The 22028-nt window shown below is 44.8% G+C and overlaps 1 protein-coding gene across 4 annotated transcripts; it reads left to right on the top strand.

Annotated features, from left to right (window-relative positions):
- The first annotated feature begins 429 nt into the window (after nt 1-429).
- On the top strand, nt 430-21416 carry LOC135393909 (zinc finger CCCH domain-containing protein 11B-like). Of its 4 annotated transcripts, none has more exons than XM_064624250.1 (15): nt 430-539; nt 1680-1861; nt 4996-5122; nt 5183-5302; nt 6419-6551; nt 10822-10869; nt 12378-12527; nt 17188-17277; nt 17349-17444; nt 17574-17675; nt 17756-17827; nt 17948-18007; nt 18080-18175; nt 18721-18772; nt 21057-21416. In XM_064624250.1, the coding sequence occupies exons 3-15, from the start codon at nt 5054-5056 to the stop codon at nt 21232-21234; spliced, it is 1266 nt and encodes a 421-aa protein (XP_064480320.1). In that variant the 5' UTR covers nt 430-539; nt 1680-1861; nt 4996-5053; the 3' UTR covers nt 21235-21416. The 4 variants fall into 4 exon arrangements, with proteins under 4 accessions (XP_064480320.1, XP_064480323.1, XP_064480321.1 ...); XM_064624251.1 differs by lacking the exon at nt 430-539 and adding an exon at nt 548-649; XM_064624252.1 differs by lacking the exon at nt 430-539 and adding an exon at nt 663-733.
- Nucleotides 21417-22028: the final 612 nt, after the last annotated feature.

A 22028-nucleotide genomic window follows, 5' to 3' on the forward strand; every position in this document is an offset into this window, starting at 1 on the left:
ATTGCTTTTTATCCAGCTGCGTCCGCGATAAAATATGTGCTGTAACAGTGGCGGTTTAGGGAGTTCAAACCCCTCGAAATCGTACACTTGGTAGAGCATTTAGGAGAGGGAAACGAGGGTGAAATCCTCCTCGCCCACGTAAAGTCCCCATAGAACCGCTCCCGAAATATTTTTCTGGCTACGCAGACGTGGGTGGTAGAGGCGAATCTAGGAGGAGGAGGTTCCGGAACACAATCAGAAAAATCCTGAATCCTCCTCTGGTAGCACACTGATTCACTCTCTGTTGGATCTAAACACGTGGAAAAACACTGATTCGTGCTCTGCTTTGCCCTGCATTGTTTTGATCCAGTTTTTCTACCGCATAAGCCCGGTTCTGAGCTTCAGCGTTGACGCTCAGATGTCCGATATTCAAGGAGCCCGCTCTTTAGAATTTGAATACTCTCGACCCCATTGCTCCCACTTGTTCAAGTGAATCGCCACCTAGATTTTGTTGATACGCAGACGCTGCTTTTGCTCTTCGTTTCTGACACCTTGAAAGTGTAAGTGTGTTTCTGTGGCATTATCCCTGCCGGCGTAGCTTTTTATAGGTTAGAGCCGGCTAACGAGGAGCCTTTCGGTGAAGGAATTTCGCCTGGAGCCCGCTAAATTGGTACTTATAATACCGAGACCGCTTTGAAAACATTTCAATGGAGCTTGCTAAGCCTAAGCGAGAAGGTGCCTTACTTAGGATGCGGTAATTAATTGTTCGTGGTTCTTAAATACGTCTCTGCAGCCTCGTATAGTGTTTTTCAGAAAAGACTGTGTGCTGCGTCGATATTGTGCCCACGGAAGGTCGTACGTAGTTTTGAAATCCACCAGCATGGCGATTTTCAATGCGGCACGATAGAAGGGCTTCGAAAGCCCATTCAGTCTCTTTCCCGTTACATTACTAATTCATATTGCATACATCGCCTCGCGGCAAGTAACATTCGGAGCTGCGAATTTTAGAAGCTGCACTAACCTAATTATAGCACATTTCTCGTCAACAGGTTTTTCTTGCACGACTAACATGAGTCCGACCGTCACGCGAAATTTACAAAAATAAATGCGAGTGCCAAATTGTATGCTGTTACACAAACACCTGTGTTCAGGCTACTTGCATGGGGGCTTTTCACTCTTCGCACGGCGTTTTGGTGGCTACTTGCACGTCGGCGACATCATGGCGAAAGGTGTAGAAGAGAGGGCCGTGCTACTATTTTTACTTTTTCTTTCGCCATTTGCAGCGTCTTGGTCTCTCGTTATTTCCGCAGTAATGTAGACGTGGGAAATAAAAGGGAAACGTACCGTTCCTCTTCGGTGACGATCGCTGATTGAGAGAAAAGTGTTGTTATCGCTCAAGCCTTTACTGCGTTAGCGAGTTCACCATTTGCTTTCAAACACTGTAGAGTAGTATCGCTTGGCCCACGCTTGGAAATCTTATTCGTTTTAGAATTGCCACATCTGCCTTCCTTCCTAATAGTAAGGTGCTGCACAAGGAGCACACAGAGTAAAAGTAATAGCTGCAAGTGTTGCAATGCAGCACCAATCAAACTTCCATACTTGTTTCGCATGCGAGCGTTTTACTGACATGTCAAAACTGAGTCACTACCATAACCTCTATGTGGGTGTGAGTTGTAATGACTTGACCTGTGTGTGTGCAGACCCCCAGCACATGGGCCAGGTGTAGGATGCACTGTCAGTGCAGACAACCCGGCCGTCGTCTAGGATCATCCGCTCTCTGAGCGCTGCAATTTGTCGGGGACCAGCCTCAAATACTCCTCTCCTGTGCGCTTCCAAGCCCGACAAACGCACAACACTTCTAGCAAGCATCTTATTTGTGCTAGTAAGTATGCTTACGGTAATTGCCCTCTGCATGTCCTAATTTTCGTTCCCGAGTCCAATGCGGCCAATAGAGCACTGCTCGGCCCGTGGGCTGGGCCGGGTAAAGCTTTCTTTGGTGGGCATGGGCTGGGCCCGGGCTAGGAATGCAGCCGTTGGGCAGTGCCCTGGGGGGGTAAATCAAAGGAAGGCTGGTCTCGGGCCTGGGCCTAAAAATACGTCCCGTGCAGTGCTCCAGTGGCCAAGCATAGTGCATGCCTCACAAGTAGTAAGGCCATGTCCTGTTGAGGGAGCGACCTATGTGGAATGCTAATAAGGCTACTAGTCTGTGGCTGGGACTTAACCCAGCTGTTACGTTGTATTGTGCAGCTTGGTGCACCTTGGACTATATGACAGCACACATCTGGTTCTTGATGCGAACTATGCTGAACTAGGAGCAATGAAAAGCATCTGCCCATATATGGATAGTATTTGTATAGATTGGATTTGTTTATATTGAATTTGTTTATATTGGATAGTATACATGTGTCAGTTTGGTGCATGATAAGTGGTGCATGACCCGTATTACATGCGGTCTTGGCGTCATGTGCTATGTGATGGCACTGGGCCCACTTGGAAACAACAGATTATGTTGCATGGTCACCTGACATTTTGATTGACATGTTGGTGTGAGAAATTGAGGTCATGCATGTCATCATGCAGGAGTACTTTGCTTCGCCATGAGTGATGAGTGGTGGATGACTCGTAGCAACACACTGCAGTAGTTTTCATTGAAACGATCACGCAATACCAAAACTATTGCGATGTGTCTACCACTGCACACGTGCACCTCTCTGAACGGGTGAACGAGCCGCCTTCCGCTATCTTGTCGCACCGAAGAGAAAGTACGTCGCTGGGGTGTTCCGTAAGCTTTGCGGGAACCTGTCCACGCAGAACCCAGATCAGTGGAGTTATTCTTGAAGCGAAGGGTGCCGTGTTGTAGCTCTGACAAGCGTTGTGCTGATTTGATGTTCCTGTTGGAATTTGGCAGGGACATAGGGTACAGGTCATTGGGCACCTCGTATGGCGAGTTTTTGCCATGTTCTTCAAAACAGAAAGGGATTGCTATCTGGATTTCTGCATGATGAGAGACCTTAACAGCTCCTACGCTTCTTGTCAGATATTTTATGTTACAATACGCGGGTTAGAATATTGTTTCTGTTCTGTGGCAGGAGTTGAGTATGTATAGAAATGTATTGGTATAGGCTACAAAAGTAGGTCAGCCTTTCGCGCAGCCCCTCAGCTTTTCCCTTTCCCCTCGTGCACGTTGAACGGTCTTGTTGGATCGCTCTCAAATAAGGTACCACAGCAACTGCACGTATGTTCTGAGCGGACAGACGCTTTGTCATGTGCTTTCTCCGACCTTTTCTTTCTCTCGTGTGCAGAGACTTACTGTCGTAGCATACAGGTATGCTGATGTCATGCTTTCTTTTCAAATTGCGAGAATTTGGCACAACTGGGTTGTCTTTCTGTGGTGTTCAAGCGCAAGAGATGAAGCAATGCAACAGACGTTACTGTGCAACGACGAGCCTTCGTAAAAAAAAAAAAAAAAGAAAAGAGGGAAAACAGCAATATTTGACATTTGTGTGCTTGCATTTGTACTAAGTATTTTGATGAAATAACGGTACTTACGCGATCAACTGACGCGTGTAAGCAAGGACATCAGAAAACGTACCAGTGGATGCCTTGCAACGATGTGGAATCGCAGTAATATCGACATAGAACTTCACAGACAGACATTTGGCAATGTGTGTTGTTGCTTCAAATGGAGCTTTCTCCCTACTGCTGGAGCTGTTTGAAGGTCTTGTGGAGCACGTGTTGATTCCTCGACACCTGGGCCTGCTGGCACGAAACTTTTTGAGTGCGAGTGTTGCCCCAAATGGAGTGTTCGAGCCTTGAGTGGCTTGCGCAAAACGTTTGAGGGCACTGGCATATGAGGGAACTGGCAGATGGTGCTACTAGGTCCCTAAATCCACCTGAATCCAGTGCACCTACAACAATGAAGCTAACATGACAGGCGCCACGGACTTAATAATATGGCATCCCAGAACTAAAAAAGGACGCATTTTCGTCGCAGTATTTATGAATGTTTGTTTCTACGTGCTGTCCGCACTAAATGTTTCCTCTTTTTAGTTACCAACATCTCTGAAGTGATCGCCACGCGAGGTGCCTGTCATCGGCGGAGGCAGCCGTGCGGGAATCCCTGATTACAAAAGACGCGTCATAATTTATTTCGCGAAAGTACGCAACGAGTTATCTAACGTGTCTGTTGCAGCTATAATGACATCACAATTCCCACTTGTTTCTGTAACCTGTTTACGGGCAGCGCCAGGGGCAGACGACTTCCTAATCCAGCGCGATTGGTAATCGGTCCAAACGGGTAGTGACACATGACTTCCAGGGAGGAGCTCCGGAAGTTTCCTTTCTACCTGTAAGAGCCCTCCGAAAGCTGGTGGCGGCTAGTAGCCACAATCCCCTGCACAGCACTCAAATAAGGGCGTATATGTCAAAGCGTTCGTGCAAGCCACTTGCTGTCAGTTTGAGTGGGTCTCTAAACCGAGTGCACTAACGTATAAGTGCAACTTGCTGCAAGTGCAACAACTGTTGTTGGGGATCTCTGCACACTTAATACTTACTTAATTACTTAAGTAATTTGCCACAGATGTGTCACACCTTCGGAAGCTCTAGCGCCATAAGGTTCCAGTAACAAGTTGTGGGCAACCATTCGTGTTAGCCAGCGACAATATTTGCCCTTTGCTTAGAGAACTTTCCACCAGGGTAAATGCTCTGTCCACATTAGAATCAATGTATATCACGTTGCGCCTAAGCCGAACCTAATTGCACCTCGTCAAGCACAGTACCAGTTGAAGGGCAAGGCACAGGTATCGGTTGGGTACATCATCCTTTGCAATGGACGTTAACTACTAGCAAGTGAAAGGCAACTTAGGCAAACAAGGTGTTCCTGCGAACAATGTGTGTTGCTCCTGATCATAGTTTGCTGGTGTTGTAACACACAAAAAAAAAAGTGTGCAGTCTTCAGATGGTGCTCGTGTGACCCGCTAAAGTTGGAGGGCTCTTTTTTTTTTCTCTCTTAAACAGCTCCAGCAAACAGCTAGTTGACACGCCACTACCGTTAGAAAATATAAAAGAAGCAAGTATGATGGCTGCAAACCATGACAGGCGAAATGATGACTGCTACTTTTACTTCTACTCCACTTGTACCAAGGTGAGCAACATTTTGTGCATTAGGGGGGATCCATACCTGTCACATTTGCCCATCCTTCAGGGTGACGACTGCCCATTTCGGCACTGTGAAGCAGCTCTAGGCACAGAGACTGTGTGCCCTGCCTGGAAAGAAGGCAACTGCATGCGTAAAAGTTGCAAGTTTCGACACATGGAAAGCAGGGTGAGTGTGCACGTTCTGTCGTTGAGGAATTCACTAATTCGTTGCAGATGTTAGCTAGGAAAATGTGCCTTGGCAATGACGAGGCCATGTTCCATTAGCATTCCACAACATAATTTATCGGGTCTTCTTTTATTTTAAATTTTTTTTGAATGGTAATGTTTATCCACTAGTGCCACTGCAATTACTAGTGGCATTTGAACATTCATTTGCTGAGCAGTTTGTTATGAATGTGGAATTTCTTAGGGGGAATAATGCGAAAAAAGTTGAGCTCGTTTCTGCTTACGGGACATTACTGAGAAAGCAGCATTAGTCGGAGATATTTAGCTTCTTAGTGAGGACACTGCTTCCTGGCATTATGTGTAACATTGCTGCAAGAACTGAACTACTGTATTCAGCAGGATTCTTCCTGTAGGGGGCTTGCTAATAGTGGACACGTTCACGATGAAATTGCGGAAAATATGTGTAGGACTCCAGGGGTGGAACAGCTAAGACAAGTTTCGAAACACTTCCTGGAGCAGAAAAAAATCAAATTTTGGGGCACCTTAGGAGCAGCTTACGACAAACTGTGACATGATTTTTAAGCAAGCATCTTGACTAGTTGTACCAGGAGTTCTACCTGCTACAAATGGAGGGTGTCACGCAAACGAGGTTTACAGTCCACGCTCGATTTACGAACCCTCTACGAATTACCTACGGTGCCCCTGGGGCAAACCACATCCCCTTCCTCATTCCAAACCTCAATATCCCTCGATAAATTAATGATTTTACTAACTAATGATCATTAATCCTTCATAAACCAAGGGCTGACTGTATTAGAAAAAAAAAGGGGAATGAAAGAAAAAAAGAAAGCTCTCATTGCGGTGCTGCCATCCATTTCGGCAGGTCAAATTCCAGTATGAATGTATGTCTCACTTGGACTTGACCGTACCAGAGCAGTATGTGGCACCTGGTATCTTTGACTGAAAAACAACTTTGTCTGCTCTGCCGACTGCACGAGTATTACGCAAGGGCATGATTGAGTCTTTCTGCCCATGTAATACCTATTGCCTCGCTTCATGGTAACACAAGTGGCTGATGGGCATTGCCTCAGATGCACTTTCTATCTCTGTCTTCCAGAAAAACCGTTCACAGATCCCATGCTACTGGGAAAATCAGCCGAGTGGCTGCCGCAAGCCCCACTGTGTATTTTTACACAGTCGGCCCCGAGCGGCCATTCCAGACGTGCTGGGGGCTCCCAGAACCCAGGGATGTGAGTGTCACTTGACTGATTGAGCATACGCTATATAGTCTATCACCCGAGTTACTCTACCTAGTTGCATGCCAACGAGATACAAAGCTAAATCCGGGCATGCCCAATACATGCTTCACAAAGCGCCCTAGTTTCACTGCTTAGTGCCATACACAGTGCTAACATGCTGTATAGCTGCTAAAACGATAAAATGGTGCAATCCCGTTAATTTGAAATCTCTCGATTCAAGTTTCTGCACAGTTGGAGCTGGTGCTCTGTCTCCGTCAAAGTCGTACGTATATCGGCGGGGGAAACGCCGGTAATTCGAACATGTGAACGTGCGCGATGGTTTATTCGGACAAAATTGCCGGGCCGCACCAATCTCCCAACTACGCATCGGCCCGGAAGGGTCTGGCAGCGCACTGCTGACATGTCAGGGACGTGTGTAAGTGATGCAAACATCCAGAGGCTGCAGTTGCGACGTCGTGCCACCGGGAATTACGACCAGGTTGCAGCCGTGAATCAGTTCCTCACTGTGGTCACCCGTTTGACCCCTGAATGCATCCACCACCAACGTGGAACGGCGATGAAGGAAAACTCCCGGCCGACGAACCGCACGACCTTCGACCAGTCATTGAAGAGTTCGGATGTCATTCATCCTTTTTCGATGCACCGAAGAATGGCATCATGTGGGAATTGTTCATTCTTTGGCAGAGTCTTTCTGCTGAAAATCACATACTAGGGCAGCTTCCTCCTGGCTGCTGTGCAGGACGGCACGACAGTGGTCTGTTGCTTTTCACACCCAGTCGTGCGCACCTTCACCTCTTCGATTGTCACTTGCAACAGCTAGTTGAACCATGCCAGTTTTGCCTAGCGGGTATGCATGCTGAGGGCGAAGCGGAATTGCGTATCACTGAAACTCCCTCATCTTTTCTCTGAAGTAAACAGCATGTCGCTTCCACACTGACGTTTGTCTTTGCAAAGAGAATCCGGCCCTTTTCATGAATTTTTTAAACCAAGACTAGTCCTTGAAAGTTGTGGGCAGGATTCCCTCCTCAAGGGCGAGTTGACGTGCCTTCACTAGAATCACTGTCACGGTGACGCACTTGCATTGCAGATCCCTGATGTACCGTATTTTCACGCGTATTAGCCGCGGCTTATGCGCGATTTTTTTCTCTCACGGGCGCCTTGCGGCTTATCCACCGGTGCGGCTTATCTGATGACTATTTTTTCCTGGTATTTTCCCCATACGCCGATTTTAACGAAAGGGCCGACAGTGTCTCTGGAACAGCACTGCCCTGCCGATGCACGAACAGTGCGTAACAGGGACGGGTCCACATTCGAGTAGATTGATCTTCCTGGTGCATTCCCACAAGCAGCTTTAAGGAAAGTGGTGGCAGTGATTCACGTCTTCTGGAAGATCAGTGACCCATCAGTTCACGAAAAACACCCGACAAGGGCACAATTCCGATCTTGGTAGAACTCCAGAACTGACCTCCTCTGTTGTACATTTGCCGATCCCGGAGTACGGACCACAGGGTTTATGGCTTTCTCTATGGTCTCCTTTGTCGCACAAATCAGTCGTCTCGTATTGCCCGCGGCTTATCTGCGGGTGCGGCTTATCTGTCAGAAAATTTTCAAAACGTCCCAAAAAACGCGTCCTGCGGCTTATCTACGGTGCGGCTTATACGCGTGAAATTACGGTAGTTGTCGAGGCCCTTCTCTATGTCCACTTGCCATCCACTCTTTGGACCACTGAAGGCCTTGCGGCCCGATGAACAGTCGAATAGTTTCTCTTCATGGCTCAACCACCTCCGCACGTTCGCTTCCGAGACTCCGTAGTGCCTTCCAGCCCCCCATGTTGTTTCCTGTCGCTTTGGCTGCCTCAACCAATTTGCGCTTGAAGGCAGCCGGGCAAAACGTGCGCGTAGGTGCCATGGCGAGCAGATGTGCAATCCAGCAATATACGAAGCATTGCACACGGATACATGTGGGTTAAAATATGGCAAATAACAACGAGAAATTAAAAAAAAAAAGACCCTTCCTTCCCCTCTGCCTCGCCTCTCATCGCGAGACAGGCTCCCATGGGGTTTCGATTCAAAGACTACTCAGGTTTGTCAGGATTGCATTTAAAAAAACAAAAAATGTTGTCTCGTAATCGTGCAAATGCGCGGTACATGAGGGACATCGCTGTACATGGGTTGACCCAAGTCAACGCCGTGCGCATTATCCCGCAAGCGACGCAAAAGAGACGCGCTATGAAAGAGGCTGGAAAAACCAGAATGCTAGTTAAAACAGCCTTTTAGTTTTGGCTGCTTCTGGTAGTTGCTGGGCTACATAGCATCATGCTCAAATGCATCCAGGTGTACTCCGCGGAGGGACTGTGTTCCGTTATGACGGCCTTCAAAACATTGACTATGCGAAATGCGGTAGGTAGTGGACGACGAAACATCCTCACCTTCGTCAGATGTGTCGTTATAATTTCACCTGTTTGAACTTTGCAAACAATGGCATTACCACTTTGGTAGCACATTGCTGTTTATTCTCTCGTTGTCCTGCTACGATGTCTCATTTCTACCGCATCAAAATGAGGCACATCATCATCATCACCCCTGGGCACTGGCAGAATGAAACCTGCTTTCAGGAACCTGTTCATGATAGTCACCTTATGCACCTCATACCATGGCGCATAGAGAAACTGTACAGCCATCAGTGGTGTTACTTTAAAATAAACGACTTTGTCTTCTCCTTGGCGCTGTCGATGTTGAAGAACATTCAGTAGACAACATGAGGTTCATATGCGTGTGCTTCCAGATTCCATCGCATTTCGTACTTGTACCATAACTGGCAAGTTCGTGGTTTCTCGTCAGCGTTCAGCATCGTCGAAACTGTCAACTTGGAAAGGCCGTAGTTCTGGTCGATGGATGTCAGCTTTGTTCCACGATGATGAGTGTCGGCGACTGTGAGCTTGACATCCAGGGCTATTGAGCTTTCTTCGGGTTCTTATTGAGTTTCTTCGTTTGAGACGCCATCGTTGACTGCAAGTGACACGCTGAACTGGATCGATGTGAACCCCCCTTTGCCATAGCACAAAGTTGTCTGCTCCAAAGATGACAAAGCATCCAAGCCAGTGCGGATTGTGGGTTAAGGGTATGACGACTAAGTGCGTGACCCACCCTTTCGCCGTCTCCGTGCCACCAGGGTGCGTTAACCGGTTTTGTGCCCTGTAGGTCTTCCGGTTTGAGCCGTTTGTTTGCAAACAGTGAAAGGGTGAATGCTAGTACTCGGAGTGGCGAGGTCCATCGTAACAATGCATACTTTGACACTCAAAGTAAAACAGATCGCTGTGCACGGTATATCGTTGTACGCGATCGGTTATTATCTGCCGGTTTGACTGTACTTATCAACGCAATACTTGTGCCAGAGGAAAAAGGAATGAGAAATGAATTACTGTAATGGTGTGCGCAAACGTGCGGAACGATGATGCTTACTCGTCTGCAAAGCATGAAGCAATCAATCGATCAAGCAAGAATCAAAATGCTGTATTAGGAGGATCAAGACGGTTCCTGTTGACGACACAGCCATCAAAAAGGCGTGGATGACAGCAGATATTTTCTCTGACTGGGTTGGCAATATTCACGTTCGCGATTGAGTTGGGCTCAACATCGCAAGCTGGGTTGATTGAGTCGTGGCTGAAGAAATGAATGCAAGCTCATATAACAGATTTTTCTAGGCTTAAACGTTTTGAACTTTTGATGCTTGCCTGTAAACAAATATTTTGGAATGAATGAGTCTGACAAGCCATGATGCGTCTCCGATGCAGCTAGTATGCACCCCACCGCGCAACTAGCCCTCATTCGGAGCAGGTCCCGTTAGTTCGAACTCCGCTTTATTAGTCCCTCCAAGTTCAAATTAATGAGATTGCACTATAGTAGGACTAATGTAGTATATATGTGAGTGTTGCTCAGGCAACGTTTTGCTGTATTGACGAGCTGTTTCTTGTTGTACCGATTTGTCTTGGTACCAAGGCTTTGTGGGACTATGTGCTAACATGTTCTTAGTGACTAAGTTGTCTCGTGATTTGCATGTGTTGTAACCTCCTTCCTAAGTCTTAGCATCTTTTGACACACAGCAAGGCGTATATTCATTGGGTCACCTAGATCGCTCTTCCTGTTGATAGAGACCGAAAAAGCAAATTTCATTTACGAGCATTAGATTTTGTGTTTAATTATCTTAGCTGCATTGCAGACTCAGCTGAGGATGTCCCTTATGTTTTTCTCCTTCTTTTTAGTCCCTCACCTTGCTGCAGCTTCAGCTCTGACCAAGATGCCCAACACTAGTGCGTGACATTGAAGTGGGAAGTTTTTCCCGCAATTTCTTGCCTCATTTATTACGCTCAAGTTTCTTCGATATGTTTTGGGAATTGAGGGAGAGATGTGTGAAACAGAAAACCATTTTTTTGGCGTAGCTGAGTGTGTCCGTGCTTGAGCATTACTAAAGCTGTGATCTCATCATGGGAAACACTGGCTGCTGTAATGTTTTGTGCTTGCAGTAGTTAGAGCTTTGTGTTGGTGTAAGCTCCTTTTGAGTGGTATGCTGAACACTTATACTTTAGAAGCTTGACTGCTTGCATTGAAATCATCCAATTGCTTGATAGTACTGCGCACAAAGAACACTGTGTCCCATGTAAAGCAGTATCATTTTCTGACTCTTGCTTTCTTGAGGCTTTCACTATATCGAACTGGTAATAATCTGAAGATCCTGTCAAACTATTTATTAATACTGGATAGCAACATGGCAGCGGGTTGCTACAAAAATATATTGCCTGGAATGACAGCTAAGATACCAGATGTTGTTGAATAACCAAATTATCATTTGTGAGACAAACATACTTTGCAGGTGTGACTCGAGCATGGAATTGCATGGACCTGGAGCATACAAACATGACTTATAAATGTACAAATAGTGGAAAGTTACACTGATAAGCACTTAAAGGGGCACTAAAACACAGAAACAACTTGTTTTCAAATGAAAGTCTGTGTTTCAGTAATATAATATGTGTAATATAATGTGCGTGTAATGCAAGCTAAATTAGTTCACACGGCGCTACAGTTTAGAAGAAAAATGCAATGAAAACAGAGCCATCTTTGGTGGCAACGAGGGGATCCTCGGGAACCAAAGATTGGCGGCATCCAATCAGATAACGGGAGAAGTGTGTGCATGCCTGTCGTGCGTGCGTGAATTTTGAACTGATCCATTCGTAGAGCGCTGCTGAATTTTTCAGTACCAGTTTATTAAATTGCAGCCCACAACAGTAAACACAAGTGTTCTAGTGAGAGCAATATTACATTAGAGCACTTTGTTCTTTGTGTTCGGCGTGGCACCATACAACATGGGCTAAAAGCACCGCTGCGACGTTCACTTCTTAGTGCTGAGGCAAGAAAGCCTGGTATAATTTTGATTGTAGCTTCGTAACGGAATGAAAGTTTTGAATTACGACAAGCGCGAAATTAACATAGTGTGTAACGTAATTTGAAGTGAACTTGTGCGAGCATTTTAGTGCCCCTTTAAGAATCTGAAGTGCTGCTGCTGCTATATTTTTGTAGTATACGTACATACTGGGCATCAGCTGGTTTTGTCCACTTTGGCCACCAGTAATTCCATGTCTGTTACAGCTGCAGAGTGAACATGGACATTTTTATCACCATGTCCTGTTGCAGTGAAAGGGTCTCTATTTGATTTCTATATTGTGTAGTTTTATGGCACTTTTAACGGAGAAATGTCCGTGCTAAGTAATGCTGGCACGACTCTATTCAATACTCTGATCTTTCTTTCTTCCCCTGTTAGTGATACTCCCAGTGCCTGCTCAGCCAGGAAATACAGCACTGATGAATCCTGAGGCAGCAGCACTGATGGCTGCTTCGGCTGGCAAACAGCCAGATCTAGGAGCTGGCCTCCCGGCTAGTATCGAGCCCGTAGTAGTCAGCTTCGACGAAGGTGAATACAACTGTTCTTTGTAATCAATGTAAAATGTATTGAAAATGTGATTGAATGTGGATTGACTTGATGCCAGGTGCTTTCACATGCACTTTAGGGTTTGTTTTCTTGAGTTTCGAAGGGAAGCCTGTAAATACTGGCACGCAAAATTGCTGCCTATGCTGCGTGGTCCTGTCAGTTCCCTGGAACATTCTGGGAAAGCTCGATCAAAACTGCTTTCAACACATAATGTTCAAGGAGGTCTAGACACTTAGGTGTGGGGGTACAAAACCGACGTGCATGCCAAGATCGCTTGCCTCTTGCACGTCAACCTTTCTCTGTCTGTATGTGTGTAGCAAATTGCGCGCACAAGTATATTCTATGCATACAGCGGTTCACAGCTGGGCAATGTTCGGTACAGTATAGACTGCAGAAAAAATTGAGTGATAGCCTTTCACTTCTTTACTGGGCCTGCATACAGATATCAGTGTAACACGTGTCAGTGTTGCCATTTTGCAGGGGTGCATCAGTCCCGCTATTTCTAGAACAGGAAGGGGTTGCTCCTGGCTAGCAGCATACACCCATTCACTGTCGCCACCTGGCGACGAGAAGATGCCTGGCTACCGCAGCTGTGCCACCTCTTTTGTTTTATTATTTTTTCTCCTTGCGCATTTCTTCGGCTGTGTTTCAAACTTTTTGCTGTTGGCCACTTGAGCACGACTCCTTTGCACCTACTTTCCTAGACGCATCTCTGCGGGCCATCTGAACGGGCACCCTTGAGTCGCGTGACTGCTCATTTTTGTGTGGTCCTTTTTTCTTTTTCTTTTTTGTTTCCCACTTCACATGTTTGCTACAAGGCACGTGTGTGTGCTGTGTAATTTATTTGAGTGAGTTAGTGTCTGACGCATTCCATGCGGTTCACGTTTCTTATTCTTGTGAAGGTATCTCATTCAAGGAGCCCTTGCTGGTATACCAGTGGTGTTACACTCGGAGAAACTGCTCCTAACTAGTCCTTACCGTGTGTTGTTTATTGCATTACGATTGCTCTATTTCCGTTTTGCTTAGTTGCATTTTTTTGGCTCTGTAAGAGACACAAAGTTAAAAGCTTATTTAACAAAAAAATATTGTGTGTAGTCTAAGCCTTGTTAATATATTGAAGACTCCTTATATTGTACACCTTAGTTAAAAGCGAATGGAAGCTTTGCAAATAAAATGCATTTTCGAGGGCTATGTGTCTTCTGCCTTGGTTTGTTAGACTTTAGACGTAGGACAAAAAAAGGCTAGACCTAGTGGTTTTACTGGAGGGTTTCCTGTGCATGTTTCGCCTTTACTGGTGAGTACAATGTCGGTGCCTTATTTCCTGCAGTATAATTGTAGGTTGGCATTTGCTAAGCAGTTTTCCCAGCTTTGAACCACTGTTGCTTAGGCGTATGGACCACAGCACATGAGTGCAGCATTAAAGAATGTCTCTCGTTGTGCTTGCACAAAGTTGGCTGCAGTTGTTTGTCTGTTGCATCTGCAGATCACAGGACAAACTGGGATCTAGCATGTGCATTCATTGTTTTGATCATTTGGAAGAGGTAGCTTGGGGTTTATTTGCATGTTTCTTTTTGTCCTGTCCACTCCGCCATTGTCCTTGCATGTTTTCTGTTTCATTTCCCTCCGTTTCTGGCTTTCCACATTAGAATAACACATTCTTGCATGTAACGATGCTCACCTTCAGCTGCTGCCCCCTCCTCTTTGTTGCCTGGGTGGCTGACTGTGTGTTTGGTTGAATGCTCTGCGGTTGATGACAAACATACCCTCTTGAACAAGAAAAAAGCTGACAATAGAATTACTGACGTTCAATTTCAAAACTGGGCGTGTGGGCACTTGTCTGATTTGGAGCATATCATGTGTCTTCATCTCAACACAAATACAGTTATGTCGCAGATACAGAAAATATCATACGGCAGTCTACGTGTGAGTGGACTTTCAGTGACGCATGTGTCCACTCCCCACTTGTGTAGGGCGCCATGGCTTGTACCAGGGTTTCCTGCGCCCGGCCGGGGGCATGTTCCTGGGCCGCCCCGCCTGGCACTGAGCCTGGCATCCAAGCCTGGTGTTGAGCCTAGCCCCGCGGGCAAGAACTGCCCCAGTTGCTGCCCCAGCGAGCCCCTACACCTCTGAGAGTGCATGTTCTGTCTCTGTTGCTCTGTCTCTGCGGCCAGCACGGTGGGCTCTCGCAGCCCCCAGCCAAACTTCCCTTGGACAAGCAGTTTGTAAATAAAAGAAAGTTGACTGAAAACACAATCTCATTCTTTACATCTCTTTCTCTCTCTCTGTTTCTGTCTTTTTGTTGATGTTGCGAGGAGGGCGAATCAAAAGTACAGTGGTGATTGATGTCCTCGTCTCCTTTTAATAGCGAGTGATTGTGGGCAAAGGCACCAGCTTTGTGAAATGAGTTGTTTCATGAAAACCTCTTCCAAAAGTAACCTCTAGTGTTGCACAGACATTAGATTATGTGGTAATGCAGCAGCACTTTGTATTCCCTAGCAACTTAACAAAGACATCCCCGTAATTGGGCTTGTAACTACCATTGTCGATTTTTGGGGTCCTTATAAGAAAGCACAGTAGGCTACAACAAATGTTGTTCACTATGCAAAGTGTTTAAAAAAAAAAGGATGCTGGATAACCATTCTTACCCACTAAATTTAATCTTGCCACAGCATGAAGCTTTACTCTAACTAAACTCTCAGCTTGCACACACTCACTCCCCAGTTTGCACAGTATCACTCCACATCCACATCTCTTCTATAATGGCTTTGTAGCATAAGAGTGGGATCCTATTGTTGAGACCTTTAGGTGAAGATCACTGCCTTGTGCTCAGCCATAAACCGTGCGAACCATTCAGACTTATTAATTAGTGGTAGCATGGTACAAGCTAATCTAGGCCATACTCACATTTAGTAGTACTGAAGTTGTCCTAATGTGAACGCAGCAAGCCCTGGAAGAGCCTGGAAATTTATTGCGAGGGAAAATGTAATGACACATTGCATACAAAGGGCATCTTTTTGAAAGGGAATGCGCAACAAAGATGGCTATGCGCACAGATTTTCGAAATCGAATTCTTGCAAAGATGTTTCATTTCACGTTTTACGGTATACGTATATCAAAACGGTATCAAATGGTAAAAGGTGTCCGAGGTTTTCTTTCGGAGCAATATTCCACCCGATCTGGGCGTCGGGGGGTGAGTATCCTTCGACACGCAGTTGTTTGCAGTGCTTGTAGATTACTAAGCCGTACCCTGACAATCTAAGGGAAATCAACTGCGGCAAAAACGTTTAGTAGCAGTGCGGTGGTTTTGGAAATATTCCGGTGTGGCACCCACGTGAAATGTGTGTATTCTCTGATAAATGCTAACATGCCTTGTTATTTCACAATTTTGCTGAGCAATGGTAAGCATTCAAACTCCTCTACAGCACAAACATGTGCAGTGTCGCATTTATCGAATGAGGTACGGGTAACAGCCACAAATTTAGCATTCAGAATTGGAAAAATTTAGTTGTTGCAAAAATTCAGTTGTGCCCAAATCTAATGACTAATTACCTAAAATTCATTATCTTTTTAGTGAGAGGTTTCTGAGGAAATGTGAGATAGCAGAATTGAAGCCGGTGAGTATTTAAAGGCACCGTTATAAAAAATCTGAAACAAGCATACACTTTATATAATGACTGGCTCCAATTGTGCTGTTTCACATTTTCCAAAAAACTAAATGTTAAAATTTTTTGATGCAGTTAAGGAAAATTTACATCTAGCAGTTACGTACACTCTTGGACAAAACGCCCGACTGGCCGTATAGCCCACCTAAAAAAAAAAAAACATCTGTGCTGCCCTCATAGCTTTCTTATGCAAATCTTATACAAAGAACAAACATCTCGTATAATGCTAGCTTGTGTGAAGTAATGCTGCGCTGAAGCATAACTTATTTGCCTGCCGCAATTGGATGCGTCACCGCAGTGGTTTGGTAGCACACATGAACACGACCTCTTGTTGCTCGTGAGGTTCACCCTGTCAGATCAACTGGTGAAGCTCTGTTTGGCTACTGCAATCTCTTTTTTTCTGCATTAAGGGGGAACCACTTCTGCGCAAGACAATAGAGAAAGTTTGTTCGCACACCGCTCTGTAACGGCGTAGAATATCGTCAAAACAGAATTACTGGCGTGTTCTCCTTGCTTTACCCTTCTCAATGACACATTTTGTAGAATTCCAGGACTATCCGTTGATTTGTATTGAGCCCGAATTCGCAAATATTTTAGTGCGCAACACTCTATCGAGATGGCAGCATATGTCCGAGACGCACCGAACTTTAATTTATTAAAAAATCAACGGCTCAACCTTGTCCTCTAAAAAATACGTCATTGACTAGAGAAAAACTAAGAGAACACGCCAGCACCAATCTTACGATGATAGTTTAGAGCGTTCACGTGTCTTGTGCGAAGGAAAATCGCCCATAGATTTCTGAAGAAGTGGTTCCGCCTTAAGTGGGGTGGAAATTGTCAATGTATATGTGAAAAAAGGGTGAAAGGTAACATTGGAGAGGATTCATTATCATTTTTTATGTCAGTGTCTACGGAACTTTTGTTAGCAGTACTTGCACAAAGGAGCAGTCGCTGACTTCCAATCGCTTTTGACGTTTCAGAATCGGACACTGAAAGTAATATAGGTAGTCCAGTGAAGCGCCCTCCCCCTCAGCAAAGAATATCCTATTTGCCGAAGATACAGCTAGGAGGTAAGACATTGTTCCATGTGCCACCCCTAATACCTCTTGCTGTAACTTGATTCGTTCTTTCTTGCTGACAGACGATTCCAAGGATGTAATTGTAGTAAAGACACTACAGGAAATTCGTCAGGAGAAGCTTCGAGCTCATCAGTGTCAAGATGTCGTCAGCAGTTCCGGTAAGTGTACATGTTGCAGAGCTGTTTATTTTTTTTTTAATGCAATAATTGCAATATTTATAGATTTCTAAACATGTTGTTCAGTGAGCATGATATGGATTGTGATCTTTCTTTCCTGAACACTATTAGTTCAAGAGCCGGAAATAATAGAGGACGATGCAGAAAAGGAACAGGAGCAAAAGATGCTCCAAACAATTTTACATGACTCAGGGTGTTACAGCTCCTCTCCAGGTAAGTCCAGTGCAAGCATTCACAGTGTAGCTGCTTCGTATAATTACGTTACTTTTTAACGTGTTTCTCTTCCGTTTTAGAAACAACATCTGACCTAAGGTTTAGACTGTACAGAAAACGTAACATTGACACCCCACTTTTTGTGACTTCAGGTATTCCTTTAATATCTGCTGTTAACATCAGAGTTTCCTGATGTTGATACATTTATGTCTGATGTGTATAATTAACTCGATTTAATAATTATAATCTCATATTTTTGTTTACTGGCACAGATATGACAGAGGAGCATGGGACTGCTGCCAAGGCTAGCCGTACATCTCAACCAGTGCCTAGTGTGTGAAGTTTGATGCACTTTTGTTTATTGCAGTAAGCTACAGAAGCTGATATTATGTTGTATTTTTCAGAGAGGTGCATTCGACTGAAGAGGCCAAACTTTGGAGATATCGCTCAAAAGGCTACAACTCGCTGTACCACTACTACCACAACTATAAGACACAATGGTATGGTATTGGACAAGAGCCACAGAATAGCACATATGTCTGCTACGCCCTCCTATGCAACATTTTTTACCTTTGTCCAGTATGGTTGACAGCTAGTTGTCAACTTCTTAATGTCATGTAATGTCTGCAGCTACCGTATGAACAGATGCCCATAATGTCTTTTGCACTTTGTGCTCAGAGTTTTATTGTTGTGCAGCATACATAGGGTGTCTGAACCTGAAGTGATGCCACATTAAGCATTCCAAATCTTCAAGCTGTTATCTGTGTTGTCTGCTTCAATGCAGTCTTCAGTGGTTTAGTGCTGTTAATACCATGAGCATGCGAGCACATTTGGAAAATGGAACTCCGTGAGCAGTGACTTTAAGCACCACTGACATACTGTCTCAAACAGAGAATGGAGTAGCAGTATTTCTTAAAATAATTCTGCCTATTTCACCCTACTAGTGCCACTTTAATACCAGAAAGTATATCTGGACACACTTCCTTTTACCTCCCTTTTACTCTCTAACCTTAAAACTCTACATAGCCTTAGTTTTGTATTACAGATGCCTGGAAAACAGAAGAAAGCACAGAGCAAGAAAGGGCTGTTACTTCAAGGTAGAAATACTTACTCAGATATCAGTATAGTGTGCGTGTATTATATGAGGCATGGCTGGCTCATTAACATTGGTGTTGCTTGAACGTTAAAAATGTTTACAAGTGTACAACATACAGAATGGCATACTGCATGACAGCGCTTTTGAAACTACGCAACTATCGCATATCTGTGCAACATTGATAGAAGAAGAACTGCAGAAGTCTCCTGTCTCACAATGTTGTGGAAGACAGAGAATCTGTAATGCATGTGTACGTTGAGCACTTGCATCTCAGGGCAACCCTTCAAACATGCGACGAAAAGGCGGCAGTATGTGTGAGCATCAATCAGGAGAATGCATTAATTGGAACAGTTGTGTGAAATGTGGAATAATACAGGGTGTCCCAGCTAACTGCGAACATATTTTTTTAAAATATATCTAACACTTTTTCCAAGATGAAATCAATTGCAATATAGCATACGCTGAAGGGCACTCCCTAGGAGGGCATTAGTAAAGTCCAAAAGGCAATGTCTTAATTAACCTTCATTAACTAACTTTTTAATTATAAAAGCTACAAAGTCGTCCCAATGAGAACATCTGTTCCTTTCGGTCACCTGATATCGTAGCCGTTTTCAGAACAAAAATCCGTTCGATAGATCGCCCGCAAAAAATTCGTGAAGGAACGCCATTTCTTTCTTTATTTTGTTCATTGCGCTTCTTAGAAGACGACGCGTCTTCTAAGAAGCCTTCCTTCGCCCCCAATGTGAGAGGGAGAAAGAGCACACTATCGCCTCTCGCGTCCTGGAAAAAGATTAAAAGGAAACAGAAAATGCAACCCAAGATAAGGCCAGTTCCGATAGAGTCACCCGATACATGTGTTTTTGTTTTGTTTCCGCAAGTTAAAGCTCATCTTCGACGCATGAGGCGGCACTGTACTCCTTTCCCCTCTCACGTTGGGGATGAAGGAAATACGCGCCTGCGAAGATGCGCAATTCATGCACATTCCTTCATTATTTTTTTGCGGGCAATCTATCGAACGGATTTTTGTTCTGAAAACTGCTACGATATCAGGTGACCGAAAGGAACAGATGTTCTCATTGGGACAACTTTGTAGCTTTTATAATTAAAAAGTTAATTAATGAAAGTTAATTAAGACATTGCCTTTGGACTTTGCTAATGCCCCCCTAGGGAGTGCCCTTCAGCATATGCTATATTGCAATTGATTTCATCTTGGAAAAAGTGTTATATGTATTTTTAAAAAATATGTTTGCAGTTAGCTGGGACACCCTGTACATGCCCCATCATCTAAAACTGCAGGCAGCAAAGTTTTTAGCAATGCATAATGTAAAAACCCCGAGACTAGGGAACACGAAGGGACAGACACAACACGAAGTCTCAAAGTCTCTTGAGTCAAAGGCTCTTGAGACTTTGTGTTGTGTCTGTCCCTTCGTGTTCCCTATTCTCGGCGTTTTTACATTATCGCTTGCTTCCTAGCCATTTTTTCATTTTTAGCAGTGTTTGTAGCTCTTATACGACTCTGTATAAAACATGCAACTGAACCTGAAAACTTTACAAGAGCTCTGCAAACTACGCGGAAGCTTGAATGTTGTAATTTAGTGGAGGCATCGACCGACAATATAGCGTAGGGTAGAAGCAAAATGTAATCAAATAATGCTTCTTCATGCCCTTGCATTCTATTTTATTTTATATAGCGAAGAGGGGACAGGAGGCATAGTGCAGGTTTTCTTCAACCTAGATGGCATTGGCTCTGTTCAATACTTCTGCTCCCTTCTGCACAGTCTGCACATGTAGAGCCACAGTGTCATCCATTTGAGCGGATTGTCACACACAGTTTGTAATAATCCGTCTACGTTCAAGTCACCCACGTCACACATAACAAGAAAACAGCAACTCCAACTTGCCGTGAGAACAGATTTATTCCACCACACTTGAAACTGCCTTGCTTCGTGCCTCAATCATGGAATCGTGTATAGACAGGTCAGGCATAGAAGCCCAGGGGGATTCCATGTGGAGAATCTCGCAGGTTTCAAGTACTATGTAACTGCTGCACCGTGTACTTTCATTAACCTTTTACTGGATGTTACTGAATGTCAAGGCCTTTGTAGGCGAACTGGCTGAATCGACTACATTTGTGTTTTTGTGCATGGAGCTGCAACATATCACTTCTCATAATCACCTTATATTGTACGCAGTGCCGTATATTACTAACAGTTTGCACTAACCCATGCTAAACTGTCCAAAAGCTATATAAGTAATTCTATGCCTGCTTGCCTTTTTACTTACAGCACATCAGACACAGGATCACCTGCCAGAGGAAAGGGTTCAGGAGATCTGGAAGAAAGCAGAGCAGATAATGCGATAGATGTCTTAGATCTTGACAACAGCGTAGACGACCTCGACGAATCTTGTCTACACAAGGACACGGCGGATCTTATGAATGAGCTTGAGGAAATGCTCAGTTGATAAGAGAATAATTTTTACTTAAGTTGCGCATGTGCCATCAGGAGGAACTGTGGTATGCACGCCACCCAATTTTGCGTTATCATCCTTGGACAGGAGTTCACTTGTACTAAGGCTCATTTGAAGATGAACATTCTCATATGACCTTCTTATAAATTTTTGAAATACACACGAGAGAAAATGCAGTTTATTGCAATTTGTGCTGTACTCAGACTTGTGCTCCCCAGGTGAGGGATGCCAAGCCATATGGAGCACTTCCTACGTATACCCGTGGTTCTTGCTTTCCTACTGAATTTTCACCTTTGTCTCGCGTAATATACTGCATAGAATAATAAGTACAGTTACCGTCAGACTTAACTGTAACACGCGAGCAGACACCAGCGGTCAGCCTCGGAGACTGCGGCTCGCCATACTAGGTTGGGCAGTAATCAGACATACAATCAGCTTGATACTGGCGCTCACCACCCGCTCTGCTGCGTCCGCGCTGTGCCCTAGTTCGAACCGAACAGCCAATAATGCTCCGCGCTGCTGGAGTCAGCACGGGCCACGCGCACGCGCGTTACGGTTAAGTGTGACTGTGGCTGTGCAAAAGCATCCGCATACATTTTTTTAAAATTCCGTGTTAGTGCCGCGAAGCAACTGTGGCTATGAACGGCATACAGGTGTGGACAGCTGCATAGAGGACAGCAGGAAGGAGTGGGGGACAGGGCCGACTTCAGGGGGAACTGTGCCGACATTCGTCTGGAAAGTCTTCGGAAAACCCAAGGAAAACCTCAAGACAGCACAGCTAATGGAGG

Source organism: Ornithodoros turicata, chromosome 5 (assembly GCF_037126465.1).
Source record: "Ornithodoros turicata isolate Travis chromosome 5, ASM3712646v1, whole genome shotgun sequence".
NCBI classification, from domain to species: domain Eukaryota; kingdom Metazoa; phylum Arthropoda; class Arachnida; order Ixodida; family Argasidae; genus Ornithodoros; species Ornithodoros turicata.

Bases quoted from the DNA above. Each gene is read 5' to 3' on its own strand.
- LOC135393909 (XM_064624250.1), top strand. From the start codon at position 5,054: ATGATGGCTGCAAACCATGACAGGCGAAATGATGACTGCTACTTTTAC. The intron at 6,552-10,821 runs GTGAGTGTCACT...CCTTCTTTTTAG, and splicing joins GGCTCCCAGAACCCAGGGAT to TCCCTCACCTTGCTGCAGCT. The intron at 12,528-17,187 runs GTGAATACAACT...TTGACGTTTCAG, and splicing joins AGTAGTCAGCTTCGACGAAG to AATCGGACACTGAAAGTAAT.